Below are 22,245 nucleotides of genomic sequence, written 5' to 3'. Positions count from 1 at the left end.
TTGCCATAAACTCAAATCACAGCTGAAGTCAGAGAGCAATTAGGCATTTCTATAGGCATTCAAAGGCCATTCAGAGGCAACAGAGGCTGGGAGTGGAACTCTGGTCGAGCTGCTGGACCTCCATTCACAGGGATTTTATTTTTCTTGTAACAAAAAAAATAAATCATACACATTAGAGACATGAATACAGACAACAAATAAATTAATGTCAAATGAGACTGATTGCCAAGGTGCAAATGAGCGGCCACAGTGACAACTGCTTGGCTGAGTGGGAGACTTAGAACACAACGCATCATCAGTAGCACTGCTGAAGCTGGAGAGGAACCAGAGCCACAAAACATGCTTCTTCAGAGCAGACAGCAGCCAAGCGAGCCATCCCTGCCTCACCCTCCAGGAGGAATGTTTGGTTTAAGGAGGCAGAATCCACAGAACTCAACAGTTACCAGCTGTTAAGTAACCTCTGTAAAATGTCCAGAATCTTCCAGTACCAGATGCAAGGCTGCTGCTGCCACCTCACCACTACAGAAAGCCTGCTGCTGGCTGAGGCAGCTCTGCAACATAATCGTGAGATCAAAAGGAGACCCATTTGCCACAGGACAGGTGAAGATTAGACCAACACTACCTCTAATGCTTAAGGAATTAGATGGCTGCCAGGAGTTCCTGCCACTTCTCAGGAAAGCAAGCACTGGCTGTTCCCAGTAACTGGTGCTGACTAGACCAAAATTTACATACAGCAGTACCACAGCAGGGAGGAATGTTTAGCCTTGATCTGCTCCCCCAGCCCTGCAAAATGTATTTAATGCTGATGAAGCAAAAAACCTAACTGAGAAGTGCCCCAGACCTACACAATTCAGATTAAGATGCTAGGGGGTAAAAAAACCACACAGCAAATAAATCAAGCAGCAGTCAGATTGCCAGAACATCTGCAGGTCTGTTGTCTAGGGCAGGACAGTGTTGTTTCACAGAAAGAAAAGAGGAAGATTACTCAGTTCAAGCCAAACCAGCTCTGGTCATTTCCACCTTTTTGGAAGAACATGAAGAGTTGGAAGAGAAGCGATTCTTCCTCGTTATTGCCAAGCCCCATTAGATTCTGCTCCCTATCTTTCCAGTAATTGCATCTCAGAATGGTCACTGTTCCTCTTTTCCTTACAAAAGGAAAAAAATACAATCCAAGGACAAGGAATTACAAGGTGTCAAACTGTAAGGTCACATTGGATAGTAAAGGGAGCACCACATCTAAAACTGACCCTCCACATTCCCAGAGCAACTTCCTCCTGGCAGTTAATGGTCCAGTTTTTAGTCTTTGATTGTTTCCATCGTTTTCTGCTGGTGTTCTGCACATGCCACATAGAACCACAGTCCTCCCAAGGGTACTTCAGCACTGAGCAGGACAAGACAATCAGACTACACGTAGCCAAGCCAGCCTGCTTGCACACTACATGCAGGACTGTCCCACAACACATGATTCCAGGTTCTAATGCAGTGTAGTGTACCAGGAAGCACAGCTAGTGCAGCCTAGCAGACCAAACTGGTGCAGCACAGCAAACAGGATGGTTTACATTGGTTTTGTACTAGTGCAGGGGTTTTTGCAAGACTGGCTTTAGGAGGACATTCACAACTGTGCCCTCTTTTGAGATGAAGAGCTGGAAGGGAGATTTTCCTATTTTACTGCAGCACAATGGGACAAGGAAGCAGAGCCTAAGCCACCCTGTAGGATGCTAAAGACACCAGAAGCATTCTTCCTAGAACCCAGTGGGAGCCAGCACATTCAGATCCCGAGGTTTGATATTATGGGACCGTGGAGATTGTTTCCTCCCTTCTGTGACTGAAGTGTCCATTTTGGGTGGCTTGAAGGTGACTGGATCCTCTGACATCCTAGTAGCCTGAGCACGCATCAGCTCCATTGGGGATGGCTTCTGGGCACCCTTATAGGACTGGATGGTAAATCCTCCTGATAAAGAAAATAAACCACAGCAAATAAGAGCTAGGAAAACCATCCAAGTCCTTTTTTCCAATGCTGCCAGGAGTGAACAGTGTCACTGGTGCTCAACACTGCAGAAACCCTATGCAAGACCCAGCAGCTTCAGGTCATCTAAAGCTTATCCCACATCAGTGGCTGACACTTCCAGTTCTGGTTCCACCAGAGAGAATAAAAAGCTGCCACCTTTACACCCTGCCCTTCCACTGCAGCTCAGTGCAAGTTATTTCTGCTTTCAGGTAAAACCTATACCAGGGACCTAGCTGCCTTATATGTAAGCACAGAAATGACATGAACAGCATATTCACAAAGTGGTCCTAGAAAGTAGCAAGACAAGCAGGATAAGGCTCCAGAAACGGACAGCAAGTTTGTTGTGTGACAGTCCTACCCCAGCTCTTGCAACACGGGAGATTTTAGAGGACATACCTGGATCATTGGTGGATTTCTGGATGGTTTTGGGTCCAAAAAAGCTCCATCTTTCAGATGGTAATTTGTCCCCACCAGTTTCCATGGTAAAGTCTAGACCAGTTAGAGAAGTAGAGGATCCCTGACTAAACCAACTCCTAGGGAAAAATCATTGATACATATAAAACACAAGAATACTTCAAGTGGCCCCACTGTAGCAGGAACTGTACATGCAGTTATCAAGTTGCAATTTAAACAATCTTAATAGCATTGCTACCACCCCAGAACGAAGATACACATGTGCAAGTTCAGCAAGCTTTCAGGAGGCTCTGAATTTCACCCTTTAGTCCCTCACTGGACAAGGTTACCTGTAGCAGCTCCCACCTCAGCAGCCTGCAGGAAACCAAAGGAGGCAGTGGTCTGCCAGGAAGAGAGTACCTGTTTTTATGCCTGGGAGAAGACTGGGGAGTGCTGCTTGGAGTAGACTGAGCAGAAGAACTCTGCTTGTCATCTTTTGTCATCTCTCCATTCTGCATTTTCAGCTTCTGTTCAGAGAAATGCAGAAGGAACAGAGCTTAAATACAACACATAAGGAACAGCCAATTTTATTGTCAAACTGAGCAGCTGTTTGTATCACATGCTATTAAGGATTTGTCACTTCACCCAAAGCCACACGCAGTACTTGCAAACACACCTTAAGCTTCTTTTCACACAAGATCTAAGCATTTTGGAAGTCCACTATGCTCAAAACACATTCTCCAGGCTAGAGGAAGTAAAACACCACCTACAGCTCACTCCACTTCACAGGCAACAACAGTAATGTGCTGCTTCAATACCAGCACTAACAGGGAAGCTGCAGACATAGTAGACCTGGCTTTATCCCATCAGCTCAGCTCCCTGGTAGCAAGTCAAAATACCACAGCAATCATCTATCTCCTGGATTTTTCAGAGCAACAAAGCTTTCAGTCCCACAAGTTCTCTAATGGAGGCGAGACCAGACCTTGTACAGAACATAGGAGGTGTAGGAGCACCCCAAGAAGTAAACCCCATACAAGAGGATGGAAACACGGCTCTAGAGCACTGCAATTATTTTGACTGTGCTCTTCAAATGCAGTTAAACAGGAGCTAGGTGTATGCAAACCAGGATATTGCAAGTCCTACAGTACAAACTGAACTTTGAAGAAGTCACTTGAAGGGCATTTATAGTTCACCAACCACACGGGCACCTTCTCAGGATGTTTCCCATGCGTATCCAAGCCACACTAATGCAGTTCAACACTGTTACTGAAACTTTGACCTTGTGGGAGTACACTAGAACAGTTCACTATTAAACTCCAACTGCAAGATTATTGTGGGTAACTGAGCTCATCAGAAACATGTTCATTCAGGCCCTTTGTCTTTATTTGCAGTCGGAGACAAGCCACATTTCATTTGCTGACTTCCACCTCAGAAACACGGGGTTTACAGGTTCTCTTGGGACAAACAGTTCAACAGTCAACTGCGGGGCACCAAAGGCACAGCAAGAAACTAGATTCTGTGTAAGCATGTCCTCACTTGAAAGAGGACTGTGAAGCTATAAAGTCTAATGCTAACTTTAAAATAAAAGTGGGTAACCTTTTCTACACAATCAGGTAAAAGCCTTCAGAGGAAGCAGTTTAAGGAGAGCAACATACTCCAACAGTTCCACCACCAAGCATGTGTTAAGGTAGTACACAACCCACAGAAAAAGCCAATGCAAAACAAGCCTTACGTGGACTGCCTCAGCCACTCGATGATACTTGGTCTCCTCAGTAGTGAGGCCTTTGTGAGGGGTGTAGCCAGCTTCCCTCAGCCCTGCCTGCTGCTCAAAGCGCTGGATGCTCTCCTGAGTCTGCTCTGGAACAGACAAAAGCACATATTCAAACACAAAGGCCACAACAAACAGTTCTAACAAACAAAGGCAACTGCAGCAACCAAACGCAAGACTTTTTTTCACCATTTGTACCTACACATTGTGATGAGTTGATAGAGGCAGCAAGATGAAACTTGTGAGATTCTGACTTGAAAACTATCCTGAGTCATAAGGCTAAGTCAGATGAACAGTGATTTGTCCCAGATCACCAGCTGTATTACAAATGCAACACCCGCAATCATATCTATCTTGCCTATCAGCGGCATCACTCCCAATCACAACTTCCTAAATCTAGGAGACCCCAATACACTGGTCATTTTAAGTGGCCCTTTAGATTCAAGGGAGTTTTTTGGACAAAAAAGATTAAGTCTTCTGAAAGTCTGCCCACATGATCTAACTGATAATCACAGCCCTGCAGAACAGCTGGGAAGGATTCCCAGGGGTTCTAGATCAGGTAAAATAAACTATTTCAGCCAAATACAGAGCCAGCATCCAATACAGTGACATCAACTAAGAAAAAAGTCAAAAGGAATTCAAGCACAAAGATTATTGGAGAAGCCCAGTATCTCCTTTAAAACAGGCAACACTTCACATGTTATTGCTAGTTATTTACAAGAACAGTGCACTGCATATGAGGAATGCAGAGGACTTTACTTCCAATTTGTGATTGAAGTTAGCACCTAGAAGGTGTAGGCTGGGCCTTCTGACTTATCACTACAAAAGAACATTTTTAGGCCATTATTGTTTTAGCCAGATTAGCATTTTAGCAGTAGACTAGAACAGAAGCTGCTTTCCAGGAGGAAGTCTATATTCCTGGGTGTTATTTTCTGATCCATGGGTTATTTTTGAGCCAAGACTTAAAGAAGTGCAGATGTACAGCTATTCCAAAATGCTGATCTGAAAAACCTAGAAGTCCTTGGAAGCACTGCTTGGAAGAAAAGATGAAGCTGAGATCCCAGCTGCTAGAAGAAGAGGCATTAGTGACAGATTAACTCTTGAATAATTCCTCTTGTTGCAAACTGACCCAATTTCATTTTAAAGCATCTTTATTTATGAGTTTGGGGGCTTTTTAAAGCAAGACAGCAGCTGCTGCTATTAACTACCAGAAATGCCAGCAAGTGCCTCATTAGCACAGCATGTCAGCTCTCCACACCACTGTGGTTAATTTTAAAGCTCTACCTGTCATCCAAAAATAGCAAGTTAACAAGCAAACAGCAAGTAGCAGCAGCAGCCACCTCAGCAACAAGATGGCATAGACTGCAGTGTCCTATCAGCAAATAGCATACCCTGCACCCCTCCCTTATCATCCACCTCCACCACCTGGAAACAGAGGCAGTAAAAGTGTGGCTTATTCCCTAGTTCCTTCTAGAAGCACCCTCCAAAAACCCTCATACAGCTCAAGCACAGAGTCAGTCTGAACCCACCAGCTGTCCAGGAACTCTGGTAGTTACCTTGAGGCACTACCAAGACAAAGCATGCTCAAGTGCCCATTAGCCACCACATTAGAGGTGAGAGTTCTTACTTGTAATGAGAGAGTTCATGATGATGTGAGTGGCCTTGGCCTTCACCACAGGTACCTTGTTCACACTTTCTGTAGACAATGATGGAGTTATGATGGATGCATTCATGTTAGCATCCCCCTCCTCGATCTGTGGGGAAGCAGCAGGGCACAGTTTAAGATGAGAAAGTATCTCAGCACCTTGCCAGGACACATTTCTAACTACTGAAATGAAACACAAGGCCAAGCTGCTCTAGCAGCTAGCCTTCATCCCTTGGAATAAACCCATACACTGTTCTCACTACAGCTAGGAAATGTTTAGAGCTTGAACCTTACAATTCTTAGCAAAGAACAAGAACTTGCATCCAGTATTTGGAAACATGCAGGGCTCAGAGCCAAAAAGTTGTTAGTCTAAGCACAAAAGGTCAACAGGAAAAGAAACCAGAACATATCTACTTCCATTCCCATAACTGAAAACTGGACTTCAAGGTCCACTGGGCAAGAGCACCCTTCCAGAGACAGCTCAGAAACAAGCTATTTACAGAACAGCAGGCACACAGATTAGAGGCTGGTGTTTAGACCTCGCTTCCCACCTCACTCCTTGTATCAGTTCCCTGTTCAGTGTATCCAGCAGTCATAGCTCTACCACTGACCACAAGACCCAGGCAACAATGACCAGACAATGAATGCTACAAGAAATCCTGTGAAACACAGAAATCCTCCTCTTAGCACAGAAGTCACCACTCCCAAACTTGACAATTTGCTTTCTGCGCCAAACCACAACTTCAGGTTTCCCTCCATTAGATATTTTTTGGGTTTTTTTTTCAAAGGAGGTGAAAATCCGAGGTTAAGCTCTAAGGGATACAGTTACTTGCTTCCATTCAACCACAGTCAGTGCCACTTCAAACTGGGAAAGCGGCCTCTAAATTTAAAAGAGCTGGTCCTGTACTCAAAGCCCTCCCACAGTCATTTCATGCAACAGTTTGGGCTGGAAGGCACCTTCAACAACTGTCTGGTTTAGCCCCCACTGCAGGCTGGGACATCTCCCACTAGAGCAGGTTGCTCAAAGCAAAGCCCCACCTCACTTTTAACACTTCCAGGGATGGGGCATCCACAACTTCTCTGTACAGTCTGTCCAGTGCCTCGCCACCCTCTGCATAAAGAATTTACAGCCAGCCCAGATCTACCCCTTCGCCCTGGTTTCAGCTCACAGCTTTAAACCTATAAACACCTCCCATAGCGAGGGGACTCCCCAGACAGGCCCATCCCAACCATACCGCAATGCTACCACAAGAGAGACAGGCCGCAAAGCCGGGCTCTTGTCCCCAGCGCCTCCGGGGCTCTGCTGCGAATGGCGGGGGCAGCTCCCCCAGGGCGGTGCCGCGCCACCGGCAGCGGGACGGCTGCCAAGGCCACCGCAGCAACCTCCCGTCCTGTACCTTCGAGAGCTCCTGGTACTTGCGCTCGGGGATGACCGGCTGCTTCCAGAGGACGCTGGCGCACAGGTCGGCGGGCGGCGGAGTCATGGGCGCCGTGTCCTCCAAGCCCTCGTCGTAGCTGAAGGCCCGCCGCGGCACGCCGACAGGCAGCGATATCTTGCCCGGGCGGGGGCCGCCGCCCTGCTCCAGCGCTGCGGACAGAGAGGGCAGCGCTCAGAGCCGCAGCGGCCTGCCCGGGCCGGCGGGGAGCGCTGAGGGCTCGGCTTACCGGGAGCGTCCGGCTGCCGCGCACTCATGACGGCGGCTCGGCTTAGGCTAGCGAGGCTCGGAGGGGTGTGGTGGGGCTGAGCCCGGCGGCGCCATGGCGGGGAAAGCACCGGTAGAACACCAGCGCTACAGCGGTACCACAGCGGCCCCGGAGCGCAGGGACCGCCCCCGCGGGAGGGAGCTTAGAGGGGCACAGATGTCGCGAGTCCTGAGCGCGGAGCACGCTGGGAGATGTAGTTCGGGATGAGCGGGGCGGGGCGGGGCTGCGCTGACGGGGCGGGGCCAAGGATTCCGCGCAGCCGGACCCTGCCCGGTTCCTGCCCGGTTCCTGCCCGTCACCGGCAGCCCTCGGCCCCCCCCTCCGGCGGGGTGCTCAGCCCGCCCCGGCCGCGGCAGCGCGGCTAAGGGCCACGGGAGCCGCTTAAGGAGGCTCCAGGGAAGGGCCAGCAGCCGTGGGACCTGGCCCGGCGCGGGAGTGCCTTGCGCCACCGGGGTGTATTGAGGACCTGCGAGTCCCGTGGGCAGTGGGTGCATGGCACCGGGCAGGTGTGAGGCCTGGGGGCAGCTCATATCAGAGGCCTGCCCCCCCCCGCCCATTATCCCTTCTCCCTGACATCCCTCCCACTATCCCCACCACACTTCCACCCATCCACCCACCCACCCATCCATCCATCCATCCCCCTGCCATCGGAGCGGCCCCTTTAAGCGCGGCGGTGACGTAAGAGGCGGGCACATCTGGCGGGGGTCACACCGCCGCGGCCGCGCGCTGCAGGTGCCTCATGACTCTCTCCGGCGCCCTCCGGGCCCTGTCGCTGACCGTCGGGACCGCCGTGTTCGCCCTCGGTTCCCTCCTCTACATCGCCTGGAAGATCTACTTCTGCGACACCAACAGCGGCACCGACTGGGACGGATGGTGGGAGCAGGACCTGTGGGAGCAAGCCCCCTCCAAGGACGCCGTAAGGAGAGGACGGACCCCCCCGGCCCACCGCGGGCGGGAAGGGCTCAGGGTCGGGATCTCCCGGGCATCCCCTACACCGGGATCACCTCACCGAGATCTCTCCGATGGGGCAGGGCACTGGGATCTCTCCTGGTTCCTCACTTCTCCCCCGGGACTGTGAAGCTGGGGAAGGGGCAGGGTCGGGGCTACCCCTGTGCTCCCCAGGCTGGGGAAGGTTCTGGATCGCCAGTAGAATCCACACAGGGCTTGGGAAGGGGGCGCAGGGACTGGATCCCTGCTGGGATATCACACTGGTATCCCCTGGAGCAGGTCAGACTGGATTCCCCAGGGTATTCTTGGGATACAGCCCATGGGATACGCTCCTGCAGCCCATCCTGCAAGGGGACGGTCCCCAGCTTGTACAGCCAGTGGAGCCCACCAGGATGGAGGGGACGGTGAGGACCCCTTGCTCTGGGCTCATCACTCAATCATCACATAACCATGCGGCTGTGGGTACTGGGACCTGCTCCCACCCACCCAACACGCTCCTGTACCCCCCTCAGCTGGACTGGCAGAAAGTGCTGGTGCTGGGGCTGGATGGAGCAGGGAAGAGCAGCGTCCTGCACTACATCTGCAACCAGACGGCCAGGAAGCACTTCACACCCACCCAGGGCTTCAACTGCACTCAGCTTTCTATTGAGGGGCTGGAGATGGAGCTGCTGGAGGGTAAGGCTGGCCTGGCCCTGCATGGCCTGGAGCATTCCCCCCACCTGGAGCATCCCCCCCTGCCGACACCAGGCTGGGGGTAAAGAGCATCTGGGGTGATGGGAGGTCTGATTGATCCCCACACTGGTGCCTGATCCTCTCCATCTCCCGCAGTGGGTGGCAGCCAGAACCTGCGAGCCTACTGGCCCCACTACGTGAGCCATGCCCACGTGCTGGTGTTCGTGGTGGACTCGGTGGACAGGTTGCGCCTGGTGACGGCACGCCAGGAGCTGCACACACTGCTGGCCATAGAGCCCCAGCTGCCCCTGGTGGTGCTGGCAAATAAACAGGTTGGTATCTGTCTATCTCCACAGGTGCCTTTGGGCATGTTTCCAGTGAAATCCTTCCCCAGGGCCCTGAAGGGAAATCCTGATGCCCCAAATCCACCAACTCTTGCAAAATCCAATCTTGGGACAGTCTCCTCCAGTTTTCATTGGGAGGCATGGCTGCTGTTGCCAGCGCCTGGCTAATGAGTTTCAGGAGAACACCTAGGCAGCACATGCCAAATCCTGGATGGGAAATACATTTCAAGGCAGTTGACCAAGCGCATGCCTCATGCTGCTCCCCATTAGCTTGTGCCAAAGCAACTCCAGTGCAAGAAACAGCCCTGCCTGCACGCTATTCCTGCCAGGACCAGGCTGCTGCCAGCTCCAGGCACTGCTCCCCTCCTGAGCAGCCTCTTCTTTCCTCACAGGACAAGAGCGATGCCTTGAGCACGGCAGAGCTGTGGTCGGAGCTGGCCCTGCACACGCTCAGTGAGCATCGGGAGGTCTTCCTGCTGCCCACCAGTGCGACGTGGGACAGCCTGAACACTGCCAACAGCATCCTCCATGTGAAGAGCCTGCTGGTGACATTGCTCTCCCAGACCTTGAGCACTCTGCCACAGGGGGAGGGCAGCCAACCCCTCCCAGTTCAAGGATGAAATCACCCTTGGGATGCTCCTGGTGAGCAGGAACATGCAGCACAGGGCAGCACCCCACACCTTCACAGTAGCCCTGCAGGATATTAAATGAACGGGGCTGGAGAGGGAGTCCTGCCAGTGCTGAGCACAGCTTTCAATTCCCCCAACTATGTACTTAAAGCCCTGTTGAGGAGAGATGAGGGCAAAGATGTGCTGTTTGGTAGTTGCTGCGCCCAGCAGGCATTTGCCCAGCTGCCTGATCTCCCTCCAGTTCAGCTTCACCAGGTCACAGGGGATGAAGGAAGCCCTGCCTGCAGGCAGGAAGCTGCTGGGTCAGGCCACAGGGTGCTGGGTCCTGAAAACCCAATCATGAAAGCTGGGGAGCACCTTGGGAGAAGGGAGTACACTCAGCTGATCTCTGCTGTTAAAACTGTCACTCCTTCCTTTTGTCAATAAAAGAGGTTGACCACTCTGCACTGCCCTCCAGCTCCTTGGCAGAGAAGGGCTCTCCCAGCCTGCAGGCAGGAAGGTCACTCAGAGGGGAAGGAAGCAGCACATGAGCCTGCTTCAACTTCTGCTGCCTATAGGGAAATCAGCAGAGGTTCTAGTGCTGCCTGCATCCGTTACTGCAGAAGGTGCCATGTGCCCAATATCCATGTCCCACCATGGCACTGGGAGCTCTCAAAGCAGGACTGTGCCAAGCAGGAGCCCATGAGTAAGACACACCACCTTGGAAAAGCAATTTATTTTAACAAGGCAACAGGAGCACTGGCTGCCACGCACAGGGAGTGGCACAGCACACTCAGTCCCAATGCTACAAGCCCCAGACAAGAACCTTTCACGCCTGGTTATAACTATCTCTGTCTAATGAAGGTCCTTCCTCCATCACCAGAGGCTTTGCATAGCTCAGCTTGCAGGCACTGGGGCTGTGACTGTCACCTGTCAGTCTGTGCTAAGCACAGAAAACAGTTGTGTCAAGCCTGCACTTGCAGGCAAACCTGAGGGAAAAGGGCAGTCACTACACCTCCATCTTCTCCTGCTTGAGGGATGCAACAAATTCCTTGTACTCCTCGGGATAGAAATTCTTGTACACGTTGATCTTTCTCTTGATCTGCTTGGGAGTATCCTGGTAGTAGTTCTTCTCGTCTCGAGCCATTTCCTGAGACAAAGGAAAGCATAAATCAGAGGGATGTCCCCAGGAGCAAACACCAAACCAGCCCAAGCCACACTCCAAAGACCCACCCAGGCTGGCTGTGATCACTGCCTGACTCAGACAGGGATCTGGCCAAAGTTCCCCTTAACACAGCTCACTGCAACACAGGAACCAGGACAGAGAGGATTATTGGTTCCCCTTCTGTAGAAAATCCAGGATCAAGCTGCTCTGGTTGCTGTTCGCTCTGGGACAGCCAGTACTGACCTTGTAATTCTCCCCGTGGTTCTGTATCATGTACCGCACGTAGTCAATGAGATCTCGTGAGAGTGTGTTCGACTTCTTCTCGGGCAGACTGGCCTCATATTCCATCTCTAGGCAGAGAACAGAGACACCATGAAGCAGGGGAGGCAAGCAAGCAACATCTCCGAAGTCCCCAGCCTCTTCCCAAGATCAAGCCCTGCTGCAGAAAGGAGGCGGCTTCCCAGCACCATCTTGGAGGAAAACAAACAACAGTCCTCAGCACAATGTGCAGGCATACTGCTCGCAGCACAAGTGGAACATTTCTGCCCAGGCTGCAGAGTGTGACTGTTCAGAGCTGCCCAGTCCACCACCAAAACATGCAGGATACTGCAGCCTCAGTTTGTCACCCTGCTGTCACAAACCAGCCCGTTTCAGAGTCACAAGAGCCCTCTTGGCGCTGCAGGTAGAAATACTGTAAAGAAGGCAGCACAGGAGGGAAAAGGAAATTCCTGAGCCAGAGGACACATGGGAATGGCAGAGCTGCTGTGCTGGCTCCCACTCAGCTCCAGCCTGGCTGGGAATCTCCAGCCAGCTGTTGCCAGGGGCTTGCTCCTCTACAAGCCTGGAGGAGAAGTAACACTCTTAGGGCACAGCACAGAGATGAGAGATAAAATAACCCAGAGGGCCTTGGGAGAACCCAGCAGGAAACCGCCAGGGCTGGAGGTGCTCCCTGGGGTGAGCAGCAGCAGCACTGACCGTTCAGCACGTAGGGCTTCCGCACTAGTTCCTTTCCTTGGTCTTGTCCATTGCTTTCCAGTTCCATCCCCTGTTTTGAATGAGAGAAAAAGCAACTCAAGAAAAACCCATTTGGGAGAGAGCCGTGTCCTGATACATTGCTCCCAAAACTCCAAACTGCTTACCCAATGGCTGCAAGGACAGAGAAATCTCAGCTGACTTAAGAAAAGCTGTTATTTGCACCATTAAGCTAGCTCGAGGACAACCTTGTCACAGTGTGGACACAGACAAATGGCAAACAAGGTCACTCCTGTTTATTTTTCATGAGTGTGACGTTTTGTGGGGCCACCTTTTGCCTGGAAGTGTTGCTCACTGGTGCAGACAGGCCAGCCTGGTGCTACTGTACATACCAAAGCCTTCTTTGCTATCAGGAGCAATTCAGCTGCTGTGTTCCCAACCCTACCTCTTCCTGGCAAGTCTCAGGAGATTGACTGGCATCATTTCTAGTGAAGCCCATGATTCATTCTTAAGTCCATTATTTCTCTGTGACACTGGAGCTTGTTCCCATGCCAGGATCTTGGCAAGAAAACAATATCCATGGATAAGAAACCCATCCACCTACAGAGACCGGCCCAGAGCCACCTGACCCATGCCCAGGGTAGGCTTCTGCGCTTCCCCAGCCCGGCTGCGTGTCCTGGGGAGGCATCACCTTCCATCCCCCACAAAGGAGCAGCCGCAGCCGATCCCCCCAGCCCATACACTCACCAGCAGCTTCTTCTTGGGGATGGGGACGGCCTTGTTGGGATCGCCGGCCAGGCCCATCTCGGCCAGGTTCTGCGCCACCGACTTGGTGGGGTCCCATGCTTGGCGGATGTGCGAGCTGCGCGGGGACAGGCACCGGCATCACGGCTGCGCTCCGCCCCACACACACAAGCGTCCCTCAGGCACCCACCGAGACCTGCAGCAGCCCCCCAGGGGCACCCGGCCGCCCTGCCCATAGCCCGCACCCGGGTCCGCGCTCCCCGTGCGCGCCCATGCCGCGGCCCTCACCATGCGATGCGCGGGGCGGCGCGGCGGCGGGCGCTGCGGTACAGCCGCTTGCGGTTGAGGTTGTAGGAGTACTTGTGCCGCCGGCTCTTCCCCTTCGCCTTCGGCATGGCTGCTCCCCGCTGCTGCCGGCGCCGCGCCGGAATAGGCCGCGGGGCACCACGGGAAGTGTGGTCCCGTCCCGCAGCTCCGCTTGTCGGGCCAACCTAGTTGCGGACTACAACCCCCGTCATGCCCCGCGGCCGGAGTGCTCGCTCGAACGGCTCCTGGCTACGGCGGCCGGGGAGGGTCGCGGTGGTCACCTTCCTGCGGCCGCAGCTATGGCGGCCGAGCCACCTCCGCCGCCGCCGCTGGAGCCCATCGTGCTGCCGGTGTTCAGGGAGGAGGGCTTCGGCGACAAGTTCCTGCGCAAGACCCGAGAGAACCCCCTGGTGCCCCTCGGTGAGGGGAGGGAGGGGGGTGGCGGTGTGGGGCTGAGGGAAGGGGAAGGGTCGGCTGGCAGTGGGGCTGCTCTGGGGGTACTTCACAAGCCGGCAGCGCTCAGGTGCGGGGTGGGGGGGGTATGAACTGCTCCTCAGAGCCCCTGCCCGCCAAGCATCCCTCCATCCTTCCCCTCGGCAGGCTGCCTCTGCACCGTCGGCGTCCTGACCTACGGGCTGATCAACTTCAAGAGGGGCGACACCCGCAAGTCTCAGCTGATGATGCGGGCGCGTATCCTGGCCCAGGGCTTAACCTTCGCGGCCCTCCTCGGGGGCATGGCAGTCACAGCCATGAAGTCTAGAAAGTGAAGTCAGGCGAGAGGGGAGCTGCGGGTGTGCCCCCGCCAGCCTGTGTCCAGCTGGATTCGGGCTGCGGATGGAGTTTCTGAGAGACAGTTGTGATGTCCCGGTGGAGCTGGCACTGGAGAAGCTCTGGGTTCCAGAGCTCTGGGAACTGGCTAATACAACTCTGTGAATAACCTGATCTTTGGGCCGTGGCGGTTTTTTGATTCTTTGAGGGCTTGTCCTCCTGCTGCACTGAAGGCTGTGTCTCACTGAGCCTCTCCAGCCCTGTCAGAGCTCTCATCCCTGCTTGGTGCTGTCACCCTGTTGAAATTGTGTCCTGGGGTCAAGTTGTGTCTTTATTCAGGCGGTGCACCAGCATTTGAGAAATGAGCTGCCCAAGTAGAAGCTGTTTGTGGCCTCGTCCTGCAGGACAGAGTTCATAAGCAGCAGGTGAGTTGTCTGGGGAGAATATGTAATCTGTTGGGTTGCAGCCCGTGAGTAATAAAGTGAATTGCAGTGAGATTCTGACTGATACTGGGTGGCAGAGCATTGAGAGACCAGAGAGTAAACAGGAAGGGAGCAGGCAGAGCTGCCTCACAACTGCGGTGATGCAAACAGGACACAAGATGCAACTCCTGATGAAAAAAAAGTTGGGAACTCACATTTCCAAAATGGGGACTTGCTGCATTCCCTGGGTCCTGCTGCTGCTTTTGCTAGGGAGTCAGTTCCTGCACGGCTCACTGTTTCACATGAGCTGAAAGCTGAGCTAGAGGGAACTGCACTCCCTGCATCGTGATAGACATCGTTTGGATCATACCAGGGGGGTTTGGTGAGCAACAAGACTTTGCTCTCCCATGTCAGAGCTGCAGGGCTGGGAGGACATGGAGCTGTTGGCTCTGTTTGCTCCATGGCTGCAGCAGCTCATATCTGCAGGGGAAAGGGGCACGAACACCACTAATGTGCTGTGGTGTCTCCCGCATTGAGCTGGCTGGGGTGTTTCCAGGCACCGAGTGTCTGCATGTTGGTGCCTGTGCCCTGGCCCTCCCTGTCCTGTGGTGCCTTTGCAGCTTGTGGAGCCCACTAGTGCCTTCATGAGCTTCTCTGGAAGAGAACCCCACCTCTGGGTGAGGGGGAACCCGCTTCTGCTTGCAAACAAGCAGGGATAGAGGGGAAGGCTCTTGCCCACCAGAGCCGACTTATGAGGTGTGAGGGTGGGCAAATGAGCTATTGCCAGCACTGAGCAGGGCGAGCCCCACCAGGGAGCCCTGCACGTTGCCTGCTTAGCATGTCTTCCCCAGAAGCTGTGTCTGGCTGGCTCACTTGCACTTCAGCCCAGCCAACTTGGGGCAGGGCTGTGGGAGGCAGTGGGTGGGCAAATCTGCGAGCACAATCCCTTGGCAACCTGGATAAGGTTGGCTGCCACTGCTTCTGCCCCAGCCCAGCACAAACCATCTGGTCCTTCCCCTTGCTCCTGTTTCTTCCTGTAGGATGTGGTTTTCCTCCCACCCTGTCCTTTCCACAGGAGGCTTCTGTGGGGCTGTGTGTTCTCCTAAGCACACGTTGCTGAAGCGGAAAGATGACAGTGCCCTGTAGGACTGGAGATGTGGGTTTATTGTAACAGGTAATTCGAACAGTCACAGATACCAAGCCAGGGGGATGTAGAAGAGCTGTGGGCATGGCTCCCCGGGAGCTGGCTGCCCTGCTTGACATGGGGGTACAGCTGTTGGGGGGGCTGGTGGGACAGAGCACAGCAGGGAGACTGCTTCATTTCCCTCTGCTCTGCAGTGAGAAGCAGACAGACAGCCCCCAAGATACCCTGTACCAGTGTCCATCCTGCACCACAGCAGAGCTGCCTATGCATGCTGGAGGACAGTGGGACAGAGTAGGAGCAACAGCCCTATAGACAAGGGGCACAATCCCAGCACATAGTGACACCCAAGTGACTCCCCACACACCCATTCCCCTTCCCAGCTCACTGCTGAGCCTGTGCCCCTGAGCCAGGGGTGCCCTTCCTGACTCCATAGCTGCAGGGCAGGAGAGCTTTGTGTACTTGCTGTTTGGCTGACAGGGCTCTGCAGTGATGCTCAAGCAAATGTTTTGTGGGCTCTGCTCCATGTCACAGGTCTGTCCCTCTCCTGCTAGCCGGGAGTTGTGCAGGTTTCCAGAACTGGGCCTCCAAGCTGGAGGGGCTGGTGCTGGCCCTGCCAATCAGAGGAGAGAAACTGGGTGTTCGGGCTGGAAAGTGTCTTGTGGGGTGGGGAGTGGGACTGAGGCATCTCCCCACGCTGCCTTAGGTGTATAAATCCAGCAGGGGCCAAAGAGAAGCCACAGAGTAGCTGCAGGCAGATGTGCAGGTTGTTCTCCAGGGACAGTACAAGCAAAAGCACCAGAACTCTGCCCAGTCCTGCTCTGGGTCACTAGATTAGGGAAGTGGGGGTTCAACCTTCCTACCTCCTTCCCTGCAACCGCACAGCCTCCATCTCCCATCCCAGTACCAGGGGAAGGAGCAGAGCCAAGGGTCCCAAAGCCTGGCACCCATATTCCCAACTGCTGGTTGCTTTGCTGGAGAGACAGAAAACATCCCATACACTCACCCCATGGCCTCAGCCCAGTGCCCTGCACCACCTCAAACTGGCACCAGCAACCCCACAGGATGGATGGGACACGGACACTGCAACTGCTGCTTGGAGCCCCACCAGCTTTTTGTGACACAGAGCCAGGCTGGGGAGGGTTCTGCTGGGCTTGGGGCCTTCCCGGCCCAGCCTGGGTGTCTGCACTCAGATTCCTCAGCCCAGCAGCATCACGGTGCAGCCACGCTCCTGCAGGACTTAGCAGTGCAGAGCTGAGTAAGGGCTGTTCCTCCACCTTCCCACACCAGCTCTGCTCTAAACCCCTGGGAAAGGCAGGTGACAACCCCCGAGTCCCACTGGGATCACTGCCTGGGTCCCAGGGTCAGACACAGGGCTGCCATGCCGCGAGCTGCTCCAGGAGAGCCGCAGGTGGGTTTATTCCCAGTGCAGGGGTGAGGCGGGGAACACCAGGGGGATGTTCCCCCTCTCACTCAGCCAGGCCTCTGGGCACAACCTCAGCCCAGGCTGCGGGCTCCCCCGCTGTAACTCAGCTCTGCCACCCAGTGTCGCTTCCCGGGGAAATGCCACAGTGTAATAAATAGGTGTAAAAAGAGACCGATGCACCTTTTAAGCAAAGGAAAACCATGGGGAGAGTTACAACCAGTGACTCGAGCACAGCAGAGGTGCACAGACGGGAGCAGGCAGGATGAGGCCCCTCTTTGGGCTCTGTGAGCCCAGCCCTGCCTGGCTGTGCTCCAGCTGTGCCAGGCAGCAGCTAACGGGACAGGGGTGTCTGTTTGAGGGAGATGAGCACCGAGCGCATCCGCGAGACATCCTTGCTCTGCTTGCTGCTCTTGGGATTGAAATCACAGAGCTGGGCCACCTTCTCCCATTCGGAGCCAGGGGTTTCCTCCTTAGACTCCTTCAGGAATGCTTCTTCTGAGGCCCTGCAGAGACATGGAGGGTTGTTACTGGCAGAACCCCTTCAAAGGAGACCCTCCCCTCTGTCTGGGAACCCCTCATGTCCCTGCTTCCTGTCCCTTTTCTCCAGCTGAGGAGCTCTGCATCCTTTGGGATCCAGAGACACATGATGCTCAAGGCTGCTGTTGGCTGCACTCACCCAAGATATCATTTATCCAGGGGCACTGGAGTGTCTGCCTGCTCCCAAGACTTCTCCACTCCCAGAGCCATCCCCCAAAAGGCACAAGACCCCAAGCTTTGCCTCTTCAACAGCCCCCACACAGGCATTTCCAAGAACTCCACTTGTCTCCTAAGACTCCACCATCTGGAGACAAGGAGACACTCAGCTGCACTGTCCTCCCTCTGGGACCTCACCATGGCCCAATACCTCCCAGCATCCCCCCTTCCCTTGGCTGGGCAGCCCCAGGACCCCCAGACCCTGCGGGGCAGGATACGGTCCGTAAGAGGCACATACACATAACCGATCACATCGGCGTCCGGCTGCTGGTAAAAGGCTTTGTCAGCGATCCTATAGCCCCCGAGGCAGAGACAGAGAGAGAACGCAGAGCGGACAGGCAGGCAGAGGGTTAGAGAGAGAGAAACACACAGGGGGTTAATGTCCTCCCAGAGAGCATGACCCACTCACCATAGCTCATACAGCACCAGGACAACCTGCACACACAGTGCCCCAACCCTGCCCCAGGGTGAGGCCCATGCAGGGGGCAGGAGGCACCAAGATCCCAGTGTGGTCCCAGCCAGAGCAGCTCTGCACAGCCACCGGAGCCACTCACAGCCCCTTGCCTGGCAAAGCTCCATCCCTGCAAAGCTGGGCTCCACTGTGGGGAAGGAGGCCCCCAGACATCCCAGATCTGGCTGCACAGCCAGCTCCCACTGCAGCCCTCGTGGCCATGCTGACCCCAGCATACCTGTTGTTTGCTCGGTTCTTCTCCATCTGCTCATTCTGACGCAGGTTCCACTCCTCCAGGTCCTTCTTGGCCTTCTCACGCCATTCCTGCTCAGTTACCTTTGATGCTGCATCTAAGGCCAGAGCAAGACAGACCCCATTAACCAGACTATCATGCACTTATTCTGCTGGGCAGCTCCCCAGCAGGCAAGACAGCTGCAGCTCCCCAGCCTTATCCCCAGTCTCTAGTACTGTCTGAAAGGCATCACTGCCCCAAGGATAGCAGGGGCGCCCACACAGTGTGGGCCACAGGACACCTCTCTGGGATGCAGCTGAGTCGCCTCCAGGTGAGGGATACCATGGGACCCAACTGCCATGAGCATGGCCACATATGGCCTCAGGTCTCACCTAGCTCCTCCAGGCGCTTCTTCTGCTCCTCCCTCCACTTACGGATGCTCTCAGGTTCCTGGGTCAGCCGGTCAGCCTTGGCTATGGCTGCGTAGGCATCGGTGGGGCCATTGGACTCCTGGAGGACATGAGCACCTCAGCATCAGCACTAGCTCTTTCCACGGCCACCTCAAAGGGCCACTCAGACAAAACAAGATAGGAGGGAAGGAGGGTGAGAGCCTCAGACATGTGGGACAGAGTTCCCGAAGTGCTCAAGCTGCTGTCCCAGCTCCCAGGCCCTGTTACACAGAAACACTTCCCAGCCTTTACCTCCCTGACTTGCTCCTCTCACAACCCCTGGGCAGCCACCAGCTTTGTGACATGTTCCTATCAGCACCAGCCTCCCCTGACCCTGACTTGGGCTGAGGCAGCCCCAGAACTCAGCACTGTTACAGCTTGGCCCTATCAGACAGGGAGAGGCCGACGCCTGGACACTATCCCACAGGGAAGAGCTTCTCTAGCTCCTCTGAGCCCAGCTCCCACCTGGCTCAGCACCATGCTGGCTCAGGACCTCTCCTAACACCTTGTGCTGGCCAGGATTCCCAGCCTGACAGCGAGCTCAGCCATGGGATTACAGCTTTACTCCAAGATCCCAAATCTAATTAAGCCTGCCCAGTGTCTGATGTGATTATCACCCCTAATCTAGGCACGGGCAAGGCACATGCCACGCTGCTGGGCACTGAGTGGGGTGAAGGGCTTATCAAGTGCTGGCACAGCTCCTCCTGCAGCCACCAGAGCTGGGCCTGGGGCTCCCCAAGGGAGCTGAGACCTCGGTGGGTGGCCTCCACTAAAAATCCTTGGCCACAGGGCAAGTGGGTTTAACAGGAGATGCTGCTGAGTCAACAAAACAAGTGTCCCATGGCAGCCCTGCCCTGGCTCTGGCCTCGCTAAGAGAGGCTTCTGGCTGCCTCCAGGAGCTATCAAGGCTACAGAGATGGGGCACTCCTTAACAGCACAGGCCACCTGCAAACAGATTTGGGGCAGGTCATGGCAGATAGCACCAATCTTCTCTTCAAAGAGGGAAGAGAATGGAGCAGCCAGGACACCTGATGAGACACACACCTTTCCAGAGTGATTCTGCATCTGGATAGCAAACTGGGAGCAGAGCAGCAGAGCATGTGCCACATACCCACCCAATCCCCCTTAGCACCACTGGGCAAGAGCCTGAGCTCTCACCTGGAAGACATCTCCATTGACGGTGGTTCCTCCATTCTGGAAACCAGCTAGGAAAAACGGAAGAAAGAAAGGCAATTACAACTACGGCAGCTGTAGGTGATCCCAGGTGACCCCAGCTGAAGCAAATGTTTCTAGGAGTTTGTTTGTACCATTCCCAGCCCCACATACCCATCCACAACAGCCCCACGGTTTTCTGTCCTTGGAGGGATTCAGCCAACAAGCACCTCTCTATCTTCCAGACAAACCGTTCTGGGTATTTATGTCTTTACAGTGTTTTCACTAGTGTTTTATCTTATCTGAAGATTAGAGAAGCTGTTCCAGGCACAAGGCAGGACACAGGCAGGTGCTTTGACAGTAGAAAGACAAGCTCACCAACCCCCAGCAGCAAGCAGCTAGGCAGAGGCTGCCAATGGACTGCTCCAGAAGCTCTTAGCTGAGTGCCCAGCAGTGAAGGGCTGTGAAGGGATAGCAGCTCTGCCAGGGACAGAGCCCACAGGGACACTGCAGCATTGGCCCCCCAGCAGAGGAGGGCATGCATGCATGCATGCTGAGGCCCTTGAGAGCCCACTTCAGGTGATGCCCTTGGGATGAGCTGCAAGGTTAGAGCTGGGAATGAGGCACCTCCGACACTCACAGTTGGGGTACACACCCATGTGCCCCCCAGCCCCAGATAACACTGAGAGCTGCACATCAGGGTCACAACACCAGCCCCATGCAGGGGTCTCACTGCTGGGAGAGAAGAGGCTTTAAGGAGGCTCCAGACCCTGAGCTTTCTCTAGTGACAACCACAGGCTTCAACCAGCAGGCACAGGCAGCCACATGCAGCTCAGACAAGCACCATCCCGACAGTCTTCGACCCATCGTGCAGCTCTGGCTACACCCAGCTCCAGCCTGTCTGACTGCATTTATCACTGCAGCTGTCAACAGCTCTGGAGGCCGGGATCTGCCCCCACAGCCCTGTCTGCAGGGAGGTGAAACAGCACAAGGAGGCCCTGTGGGCCTTGTTAAGGGGAAGAAGCCAGAGTACTGTGGCAGCAGTGTCCATGCAGACAGCAGACAGCCAAGCCCCTGTGGACTAGAGGTAAGAGATCAGGATTAGCACCTTCTACCTGCAGGGCCTAGGACCACAATGTTGCCAGTGAAAATGCCTTCCATTCTGCACCCCAAAGGGCTCTCCTCTCTGTGAGGACAGTGACAGGGCTGTCATTGCTCCTCAGCTTCACCTAAATGCCTCTCACATTGCCCTAGCTGGGGCCACCGAGACAAGGAGACAGGTCCAGTCAAGGATAGTCCATTAAATGCAAGCAACCCAGCCTGAGCATATGGGGGAGAAATCACCCCATAGCCTTCAAGTCCCAGCTCAGAACTCACCCCTCATCCTCAATTTTGAGAAGGAACCACAACATCAAGAACAGGCCCCAGACAGCCCTTGCTGGGATGCAGGCCTGGCCACTGGGGAGCCCATTCACCTGCCGGGGACGCTGTGCATCCTGCGGGGAACACAGTCCCAAGGGGGGAGGTGCAGAAAGAGGGATCCCCCCCTGCCCTACACAGTCCTCCTTTACCCCCTCCGTGCCCACACCCAGGCGGCCCCTGGTCCGCGGCGCTCACCCGGTTCCGGCTGGGCCGCCTGCCCGGTCGGGGCGGTGGCCGACTCGCCGTCGGTCGGCCCGAAGCCCTCGTCGTTCTCGATGCCCGCGATCTCGCTCTCCTGTTGGGCCAGGAAAGCGGCGGCCGGGTCCTCCTCGGCGCCGGCCGCCTCAGAAGAGGAAAAGAAGCCGAAGTCGTCGGCCATGGCCGGTCCGCCCCGCTCCCGCTGCGCGGCTCGGCTGGGCAGGGCCTGACGGGCACCGGGCGGAGCTGTCACTGCGGCGGCGGGCGGCCCGGCCCTCTGACATCACGGGGGGCCGGGCCAGCCTCCCGGTGGACAGCTTCCTGCATCGCAGCCGGCCGGAGCCGGTGCGGTCCCACTGCGGGCATGGGTGGGCGGAGCAGCTCGGTCCCCTCTCCCCACGCTCGCAGGACCGTTGTCCCGGGGCGCCGTCACCACCCAGGCGCGCACCCGTAGCTCTGCGGGGCGGGAGCGGGCGGCCCCTCACAACCACCATCTTGACTGGCGGCCGCCATCTTGGGTGGAGCCGCCGCCGTTAGAACCGGCGGCGGGGCGG

General features: G+C 55.1%; 5 protein-coding genes across 7 annotated transcripts; 2 read left to right on the top strand and 3 right to left on the bottom strand.

The window, feature by feature from the left end:
• Window positions 1-87: 87 nt before the first annotated feature.
• Window positions 88-7,616, bottom strand: KIAA1191 (KIAA1191 ortholog). Of its 2 annotated transcripts, XM_061456769.1 has the most exons (7): window positions 7,480-7,616; window positions 7,212-7,402; window positions 5,797-5,923; window positions 4,134-4,258; window positions 2,822-2,928; window positions 2,405-2,541; window positions 88-1,951 (listed from the first exon to the last, which is right to left on the bottom strand). In XM_061456769.1, exons 1-7 carry the CDS (start codon window positions 7,505-7,507, stop codon window positions 1,743-1,745), a joined length of 924 nt encoding a protein of 307 aa, XP_061312753.1. In that variant the 5' UTR covers window positions 7,508-7,616; the 3' UTR covers window positions 88-1,742. The 2 variants fall into 2 exon arrangements, with proteins under 2 accessions (XP_061312753.1, XP_061312754.1); XM_061456770.1 differs by lacking the exons at window positions 7,212-7,402; window positions 7,480-7,616 and adding an exon at window positions 7,050-7,201.
• Window positions 7,617-8,209: 593 nt separating this feature from the next.
• On the top strand, window positions 8,210-10,225 carry ARL10 (ADP ribosylation factor like GTPase 10). Its single transcript, XM_061456771.1, has 4 exons — window positions 8,210-8,434; window positions 8,979-9,141; window positions 9,295-9,470; window positions 9,875-10,225. The coding sequence occupies exons 1-4, from the start codon at window positions 8,258-8,260 to the stop codon at window positions 10,100-10,102; spliced, it is 744 nt and encodes a 247-aa protein (XP_061312755.1). The 5' UTR covers window positions 8,210-8,257; the 3' UTR covers window positions 10,103-10,225.
• Window positions 10,226-10,811: 586 nt separating this feature from the next.
• Window positions 10,812-13,418, bottom strand: NOP16 (NOP16 nucleolar protein). The gene is made up of 5 exons (XM_061456764.1): window positions 13,260-13,418; window positions 12,975-13,089; window positions 12,231-12,300; window positions 11,499-11,605; window positions 10,812-11,240 (listed from the first exon to the last, which is right to left on the bottom strand). Exons 1-5 carry the CDS (start codon window positions 13,364-13,366, stop codon window positions 11,100-11,102), a joined length of 540 nt encoding a protein of 179 aa, XP_061312748.1. The 5' UTR covers window positions 13,367-13,418; the 3' UTR covers window positions 10,812-11,099.
• Window positions 13,419-13,506: 88 nt separating this feature from the next.
• Window positions 13,507-14,219, top strand: HIGD2A (HIG1 hypoxia inducible domain family member 2A). The gene is made up of 2 exons (XM_061456763.1): window positions 13,507-13,697; window positions 13,878-14,219. The coding sequence occupies exons 1-2, from the start codon at window positions 13,577-13,579 to the stop codon at window positions 14,042-14,044; spliced, it is 288 nt and encodes a 95-aa protein (XP_061312747.1). The 5' UTR covers window positions 13,507-13,576; the 3' UTR covers window positions 14,045-14,219.
• Window positions 14,220-17,195: 2,976 nt separating this feature from the next.
• On the bottom strand, window positions 17,196-21,960 carry CLTB (clathrin light chain B). Of its 2 annotated transcripts, XM_061456749.1 has the most exons (6): window positions 21,689-21,960; window positions 20,078-20,124; window positions 18,863-18,980; window positions 18,477-18,588; window positions 18,026-18,079; window positions 17,196-17,537 (listed from the first exon to the last, which is right to left on the bottom strand). In XM_061456749.1, exons 1-6 carry the CDS (start codon window positions 21,870-21,872, stop codon window positions 17,366-17,368), a joined length of 687 nt encoding a protein of 228 aa, XP_061312733.1. In that variant the 5' UTR covers window positions 21,873-21,960; the 3' UTR covers window positions 17,196-17,365. The 2 variants fall into 2 exon arrangements, with proteins under 2 accessions (XP_061312733.1, XP_061312734.1); XM_061456750.1 differs by lacking the exon at window positions 18,026-18,079 and having other exon boundaries at window positions 21,689-21,959.
• Between the last annotated feature and the right edge of the window lie 285 nt (window positions 21,961-22,245).

Source organism: Pezoporus flaviventris, unplaced genomic scaffold, assembly GCF_033815535.1.
Source record: "Pezoporus flaviventris isolate CSIRO_AGI_PZ_B2104156 unplaced genomic scaffold, CSIRO_AGI_Pfla_v1 ptg000023l, whole genome shotgun sequence".
NCBI classification, from domain to species: Eukaryota; Metazoa; Chordata; class Aves; order Psittaciformes; family Psittacidae; genus Pezoporus; species Pezoporus flaviventris.
Note: the sequence above shows the minus strand (reverse complement) of the source record. Positions and strands in the feature narration are given on the sequence as shown.

Bases quoted from the DNA above. Each gene is read 5' to 3' on its own strand.
- ARL10 (XM_061456771.1), top strand. From the start codon at position 8,258: ATGACTCTCTCCGGCGCCCTCCGGGCCCTGTCGCTGACCGTCGGGACC. The intron at 8,435-8,978 runs GTAAGGAGAGGA...TACCCCCCTCAG, and splicing joins AAGCCCCCTCCAAGGACGCC to CTGGACTGGCAGAAAGTGCT. The intron at 9,142-9,294 runs GTAAGGCTGGCC...CATCTCCCGCAG, and splicing joins GGAGATGGAGCTGCTGGAGG to TGGGTGGCAGCCAGAACCTG.
- HIGD2A (XM_061456763.1), top strand. From the start codon at position 13,577: ATGGCGGCCGAGCCACCTCCGCCGCCGCCGCTGGAGCCCATCGTGCTG. The intron at 13,698-13,877 runs GTGAGGGGAGGG...TCCCCTCGGCAG, and splicing joins GAACCCCCTGGTGCCCCTCG to GCTGCCTCTGCACCGTCGGC.
- KIAA1191 (XM_061456769.1), bottom strand. From the start codon at position 7,507: ATGAGTGCGCGGCAGCCGGACGCTCCCG. The intron at 4,259-5,796 runs GTAAGAACTCTC...TGTCTGTTCCAG, and splicing joins CATGAACTCTCTCATTACAA to AGCAGACTCAGGAGAGCATC. The intron at 1,952-2,404 runs GTATGTCCTCTA...TTTCTTTATCAG, and splicing joins GAAATCCACCAATGATCCAG to GAGGATTTACCATCCAGTCC.
- NOP16 (XM_061456764.1), bottom strand. From the start codon at position 13,366: ATGCCGAAGGCGAAGGGGAAGAGCCGGCGGCACAAGTACTCCTACAAC. The intron at 11,606-12,230 runs GTCAGTGCTGCT...TTCTCTGCCTAG, and splicing joins GAAGCCCTACGTGCTGAACG to AGATGGAATATGAGGCCAGT. The intron at 11,241-11,498 runs GTCAGTACTGGC...CCTTTGTCTCAG, and splicing joins ACCACGGGGAGAATTACAAG to GAAATGGCTCGAGACGAGAA.
- CLTB (XM_061456749.1), bottom strand. From the start codon at position 21,872: ATGGCCGACGACTTCGGCTTCTTTTCCTCTTCTGAGGCGGCCGGCGCC. The intron at 18,981-20,077 runs GTGAGAGCTCAG...CATGTCCTCCAG, and splicing joins TCAATGGAGATGTCTTCCAG to GAGTCCAATGGCCCCACCGA. The intron at 18,080-18,476 runs GTATGCTGGGGT...CGGGGGCTATAG, and splicing joins AAGAACCGAGCAAACAACAG to GATCGCTGACAAAGCCTTTT.